The following is a 7,237-nucleotide window of genomic DNA, read 5'->3' on the forward strand; positions in this document are numbered from 1 at the left end:
GCTGGCAGCAGCAGGGCCCCGTTCACTTCTCTCGCTGCTGGCCTTCAGCTCCTCCCTGCTGGCTCCTGTCAGTCTCCGGCTGTCCTCAAGGTCTTCATGGCAGCTGTGGCAAAAGTGGAGGCTCTGGAATTGCTTCCAAGGCCTGGCAGAGCTGCAGTCCTGGAGCCCTCTGTGCTCCCTGCTGGCCCCCTCCATCCCCTCAGCCCCGCCATGCTCTCGGTGAAGCCCCAGCCCCCTTCAGTTTCTTCAGCCCCTCACAGTCCTCTCACCCGCCTCAGTCCCTTCTGAGCCATCCCGTCCCCTGAGACCTGCCACCCTGCCAGCCTGTGCCACTTCCCTGTCACCTCAGTGCCCTCGGCTGCCCCACAGCCCTCAGCCCCAGCAGCAGCTCAGGGTCACCGTCCCTTCAGCGCCACGGCCCCCTCAGCCCCCTCAGTCTCACCGTCCTTCAGCAGCTCCTCAGGGACAGTGCCTGGGGCCAGCGGCAGCTCCCACCGCTCCAGAGACAGCCGGGGCTGGAAGTGCTGCTCCGCCCGGTCCGGCCCCAGCTCGGACCCAGCACAGGGACAGGGGACACAGGGGGCACCGGGGGAAAAACAAGAGGTGAAAAAGGCAGCCGAGGAGGGAAAGAGCTACAAATGCAGCCTAGGCTTGCACAAACAGCAATCCTTCCATCAATGTCTCCAACTAAACATTCCTATTCCTCTTACTATATAACTATACACACTTATAAATCCAACTTCATATGTATATATATTTTTTACTCTACACATATAAAAATCTAACTCTGAAAATCTATAAATGTAAATATATAATAAAATATAAGCATATCCCATCTAAAACTATATACACATCAATATATGCCCATATAAATAGAACACTATTATCTATAAACACTAATAAATAGAACCATAGAAATTTATAAACATATCTACAAACAGAGGAGCTCTACCTGCCCGATGGTCACAGGCTCTCCCCTGTCTCTTCCTGCCATGCAGGGCAGCCCTCCTGGAGATGTTGGTCAGATGGCATCTAGGAAGCAAAGGGAACGCTCAGTCAATATTGGCCCTGTCCTTCTACCAGGGGCTGTCAAAGATGGCCTGACAGGCAGACTCTCACTTGGCAATTCGAAGCAATCTGTCCTTAAAAGAACAGGGACCATTCCAAGTGTTCAAAAGTGTTTCAAAACACTGAAGTATCTTGATAAAGTCTCAGCCCCCGCAGTGCAAAGGGCACCCAGGAGAGCTTGAAACACAGACAGTCCCAGCTGCCACAAGGAAGCCCAGCCTTGTTCTTTCTCTGAGCTGACAGAGAGACCTCAGTCCTCACTGAAATGGCTGAAGCTGAAGGTGCTGGGAGCTGAGTCATGAACCAGCTCCATTACCGGCCATGTACAAACTGCCCTCTGCAGTGAGCAGCAGCTGCTCCAACTTGATCATCAGCTCTGGCAGCAAGGGCTGGGACGGACAGAGCTCCTTACGAGGCTTGCAGGCTGCACCAGCTTGGCTAAGGGATGGATGCAAAGTGCTCCTTCTCACCTCTTAGGCCTCCCTAATCAGGGGTCATTCAAGCTTTTCCTTCTGATACTGGAGTTACCGTGATTTTTCAATTGGTTGGCCTCTGATGTTGTGCTCCTTGTTTTTCGTGTGGGTCAGGACCAATACCAGCAGACTGGTACTACATTTAGTCAGTGATTTGGACTTCTACCCTGAATTTTTGCTCTTTTTTTCCCCTGTTCCTTCAAGAGTTGCTCAGCCTGGCCTCCCCTGGCACCCTGCAGTAAATTTAACCACCAGCTTCAGCACAAAACTGGGACACCTGGCTTGGTGACACAACTCCCACAAGGTCAGGTTTATTCCCTGCTCTCTGCCCCAGCAGAGGATTCTGTGTCAGAGTCTCTGGAGAAGTGTGGAGGGCAGGGCTCAGGGAGGTTGTGCCCGTTCAGGATTTGAACTCAAGGCACCAGGAAGCACCAACCCTGCTCAGAGCAGCCATCTCACAGCTCTCTAAACCAGTGGGGGCTCTGTCCTTACCAGGCTCCTCGGGCTCCTGGGAACTGTTCCTGCAGCTCTCGGTGCCAGATGAAGCTTCCTCTGCTGCAGCTCTGTTCACAGGCTCCCCTCCTGAAGAATCAGGGGCAACACCAACATTGCCCTGAGCAGAAAAACAGAAAGAAAGGAACCCAAAGATCACTCACTATTTTGCTGGAATCATATCAGGGATACAATAATTGTCCTTCTCCACTCCCAAAGGACATGGAGCGCAGAGGAGGGAACACTGCCCACATGGTTCACATGACAAGGCTTTTAAACTCAGGATTCAGGGGGCCAAGGTGAAACTGAAGCTCTCACAAAATGACCTTTGAGACAAAACAAGAACACAGAAAACCAGAAGACACCAAGTGAGGGGACATGCCCTCATGCTCTGACCCTGCCTTATCCCAGAGCTGTGAGAAATCAGCCAGCACAAAGCCAGGGGCTCTCCTTGCTGCCAGCACGGCTGCCAGCCCTGCCCAGGGCTGTGTGCTACAAACCCACAGGCAAAGCACACATTTCTGCCTGGCAGTCTCAGCACCCCCAGCCAAGCACTCACACAACCCATCACAAGGTGCTGCTTCTCCGAGCCCTCTGCTGCTGCCCCGCGTGTGTCATCCAGGCAAACATTGATGCACCCAGGCTATTTCCAGGATCACATTTGTGATCAGTGGCAAAAATCGGTAAATCATTAGTGTAGGGAAAAAAACCAACCCAAAAGACAGGAAAAGCCAGATAACCAAGTAGTGTTTCTATTCCACTGAGGAAGCAAATGTCCACAATTAAGCAAATTACCTCTGGACACAAAGATATTCTCCCTATGACCAGTTTCAGAATATTCATCTCTTCTGCCATAGCCTGTCCATCAGAAACCTAAAGATTCTAAAGATGGTTCCAAGCCTGCAATGTTTCCTTTTATTATGGAATAAAATGCTTCTCTAAACTGCTATGTGTGACTTTACAGAAGACAAAAGTCATGCCACTTGAGAACAAGGTATTGGTAAATCAAAAAAATCCCACTCCCCCCTTGAGTCATAATCACAAATGTACTGCAGGCAATGGGTCAGCACATCAACAAAAAGAGAGACATTCTTTGGCCAACACGTGTAAGAATCTGCAAAGGACAGAGTGTGCAGCTGCAGCCCAGCCCTTGCTTTGCCTTGGCCTTCCCACCCAAAAGAGGCACAGCCCACATCTGCTGCAGCTGGGGCAGAGGCACCTCTGGCATGCCCCTCCCTGCACGGGACACTTGGCCTTCAGTGCCACTTCTCCAAACACCCTTCTTCTCTTTCCCAGCAAGTAAAACCTCGTCTTCATTTCTTCTTCATCTCCTCTTTTAGAAATCTTTATTTACCAAGAATAATTCAATAACTAAATAATAATGAAATAAGTTCAATTCAAGAAGCCTTTGCTTCTCAACCATGTAACAAGGTTCAAAAGCTCTCAGTCCAGCCCTTTTATCCCCATCCAATGGAATTACCTGTGCAGAGGGAGATCTTTCAGACAGGGACCTCCTGATCTCCCGAATCATTTTCTCTATGGCAAGGCCCAGATCTGCTGGTGGCCATTCCTCCTCCCCAGGTGGATTCTGTGCTGAGCTGGAGGCTGTCCATGCTGCACAAGCTGCACTGCCGGGTGGAGCGCTGGGCCCTGAAGTACCCAGGGTGGCTGCAAGAATCCAAACACATTGGTCAGGCTCCACAACGTGGCTGTGGGACACAGAGCTCTAGTGCTGCTGTGGATTAAACATCACGGGAAGCACACAGCAAAACCAGGCAGAGAATCTTTTGGCCTCCTAGGTGCCCCTTCCTAGTAGGCTTGACAGCTTCTGGCCGAGAATGGCAGAGCCTTGCGGCAAAATAGTTCAAACGGTCACTTTTCAGGACCTTTTGGAAAAACAAGGCCACAACACTTTTCCTACCTGGTGCGTCGTCAGCTGGGGGCTGCTGCTTCCTGTGGAGCTGCTGGAAGCTGCAGGGCTGGATGGCGAGCACCTCCCGCTCGGCCGGAGGCAGCTGCTCCCCACAGAGCTCCTGCGAGCGGCTGCGGGGCCCCTCCTGCCCGAGCGGCAGCGGCCGCTCCCCGTGGAGCCCGAGCAAGTGGCAGGGCGGGATGCCGAGCACCTCCCGCTCGGCGGGCGGCGGCCGCTCCCCGTAGAGCTCCTGGAAGCGGCTCGGCCCCTCCCGCCGGGCCGGCAGCGGCCGCTCCCTGTGCAGCAGGTGGAAGCCGCAGGGCGGGCGCCGGGCGAGCAGCGGCCGCTCCCCGGGGAGCTGCTGGAGGCGGCCGGGCCGGGGGATGCACAGCTCCCGCCCGTCCTGCAGCGCCCGCTCCCTGTGCAGCAGGAGGAAGCCGCTGGGCGGGCGCTCGGCCGGCAGCGGCGGCCGCTCCCTGGGCAGTGGCATGAAGCGACCGCGCCCGTGCCGCCCATCTGGCAGCGGCCGCGCCCCGGGGAGCTGCTGGGAGCAGCGGGGCGGGCGCCTGCGGCCATCCCGGCCCGCCGCCGGCCGCTGCCTGTTGGCCGCGCTCCGGCGCTTGATGCGGAGCAGGAGGTCGGGGCGGTCGCGGCGAAAGCAGGGGTTGCTGTAGTGGAGCCAGGCCCCGGCATCGCCAGGCGCGGCCGAGCCGAGCCAGCCCGGCACCTTGCGGAAGCCGTAGCGGTAGAGCTGCCGCACGAAGCTGCGGAACTGCGTGGCCCTGAAGGTGAGCGGCCTGTGGGCGCGGCCCGAGCTGAGCAGCTCCCGCTCCAAGAGGGAGCGGTCGATGAGCAGCCCCTGGGCGCAGCTGTCCCAGCGCACGGAGCGGATGCGGGGGCTGTTCACCAGGCGCCAGAGCTTGGCGGGGAAGGTGCGGGCGCTGAGCCCGGCGGGCAGCGGCAGCTCCACCATGGCGTCCATCGGCGACTGTGGCCACAACGCCCGCAGCGCAACGGCTGCGGCTGCGCCGGCGGCGCGCGGCCTGAGGGGGGCGCTGCACTGCGGCCCGCGGGGACGCGCGCGGCAGAGCCGGGGCTGCGGGCACAGTGCGGGCAGGGCGGCTCCGGGGCTGGCTCGGCTTGGCTCGGCTCGGCACAGCACAGCACGGCACGGCACAGCAGGTTATCCCTACGCTGCATGCCGTGTCTGGGTCACCATCGGGGACCGAGAGGAAGGACATTGCTCTGTTTTGGCTGGGAAAAGGATGAAAAGGGGTGATTAGAAAACATTCATTTGGTCTCCTTTTCCACAGACTAGCTGGTTTTATCTCACTATGTCTGCCTGTCTTTGGCAGAGGTGGCACATTTCTCGTGATTCGGAGTCAGCTACAGCAGCAGGAATGGGAAGCAATTTTGTCAGCATTGATATCAAAGCCAAAGTGCTTCCCCATGGATGGATGTTGCTTTCTTCAAGGGATTTTTGGCCTAGAGCTGTAGAAAACTCACACTGGTGTCTTCCCAAGCAGCGTTGCCTTTGTATTTCCACAGGAATCACCTCTTCTTTTTTTTCCCCCCATTTGGGGAGAGCTCCAATGCAAATGCTTCCTGCAGCCAGCTCTTGTCACTGTGGACTGACAAAGGAGATCTTGCAATGGAGAAACTCCCTAGAGCTGCTGTGGAGAGCTGAAGGGGGAAGCTTTGTAAGCTTTGTCCCTTAGTCTTGAAGTCTTGTTGGGGAGCTGCTCGTGCTCTGGGGGATGGACACCAATGATGTTTATCCAAGCCTTGCAGGTTCATTCCTGTAAAGAAAGAAAGTATACGGATGCCAGATAGAGAAACAATGTATACGGGAGAGAGATGTGGAAAAGGAGAGGGATAATAGAGACAGGAGCCCTCCAGAGGCAGAGATCAATCTTCATGGAGGTAATGATCAATGCTCAGTGTGATAAATAGGTATGATTCGTGCTGATAGAAATTGAAACAGTAATCAATATTGATACAGTAATTAATATTTGAGAATAATAAAATAGTTAATAGCTAAAAGTTGTAATGCCAAAGAAGAGAGGGAAAGGAGGGGCTCCACCCACCCCCTCTTCCCAGCAGATGTTCATCAAGGACCACAGGAAAGAAGCTGAAGATACAGTTGCTAAAAATGACCAAAGAACCTGGTTGGGTCCAAGAAAATGCTAATTATAAGGGACTTATTGCTTTGATATGTAGATGCAGTGATACGTTAGTCTTGGCTTACATTGTACTGGCTTGGTGCGCATGTGTAACCCAAAGGTGAATTAAAGGACAACAATGAAGACTACAGGGCCTTCATCAGTGACGACCCCCAAAGACTTGTGCGACCACCAAACCGAGTGGTGGCGCATGCGTGGTAAAGGTGGTAATGAGGCGGAGACAGAAAAGTGATGAACCGAAAATAGGAGGAGATGGCATTGACACATGGCATATAAGGGGTGACTTCCACTTGGCAAGCCTGTATGTGAAGTGGCAAGGGTCATTGAACTCTGCCCTCCATACCCCGCAGTTGTTTTTGCTTATGCGCTATTATTTGAACCAAATTATCCCTTGTTTATATATTTTCTAAACTATTTCATTAAAATTGTTATTATTTTCAATATTGTTTGGCCTTTTTATGATGGGATAATTGGGCAAACATAACATCAGTTTATTGCAAATCTCAGAGTACATTTATATGGTAATGCAGGATTCAGCAACAGGAGAATACATATAAGTGGTTATGAAGTGTTATGTATAGGACAAAGAGCCAACATATTTTTGGTCACGTACATAGATTGGCAAAAGTGTCAGCAGAACATTCTGCCCCATATCTTCTCTTCACATCCTTAGAATATCTTGCTTCACATCTCTTTTCCTGGGGTATGTCTTGGCAAATTTCTTTATATTGTTTGCCCAAGGGCAGCATGTTTCTGCTCTAAGGCACGTATGCAGGGTTGTGCAGCTTGCTTCTCTCCAGTGTCTGCTCAAAATGCTCTCTACATTCCTGAGCTTCCTGACACAACACAGAGACTTTGGGGTTTTCGTATTGGCAAACAAATTTCAGTCTTGGAACTCTTTGAAATACTTCATTTACTCTTTTTATTGCTTTCCTCCAGAAATACTGTCATAATCTAATGCTTCCAGAGAACCTTTTCTTACTTTTTGGGGAATTCCTTTTGTTGCCATCCCAGACCAGGCCAATTCCCAGGGCTCCTTCCCAAAGTGAGGGGCAGCCCATGGCCTCCACTCTCCAGCTGGAACAGAAGGAAGCACAGAGTTTGCTGTT

At 53.0% G+C, this 7,237-nt stretch overlaps 1 protein-coding gene across 1 annotated transcript in view; it reads right to left on the reverse strand.

The window, feature by feature from the left end:
- The window catches only part of LOC131094388 (serine/threonine-protein kinase N-like), a 37,794-nt gene extending 32,876 nt beyond the window's left edge, over positions 1-4,918 (reverse strand). The window contains 3 exon segments of the mRNA XM_058041982.1: positions 1,385-1,444; positions 2,034-2,154; positions 4,028-4,918. Of these exon segments, the coding sequence (XP_057897965.1) occupies positions 1,385-1,444; positions 2,034-2,154; positions 4,028-4,918 (1,072 nt within the window).
- Positions 4,919-7,237: the final 2,319 nt, after the last annotated feature.

Source organism: Melospiza georgiana, chromosome 29 (genome assembly GCF_028018845.1).
Source record: "Melospiza georgiana isolate bMelGeo1 chromosome 29, bMelGeo1.pri, whole genome shotgun sequence".
Taxonomy (NCBI): Eukaryota; Metazoa; Chordata; class Aves; order Passeriformes; family Passerellidae; genus Melospiza; species Melospiza georgiana.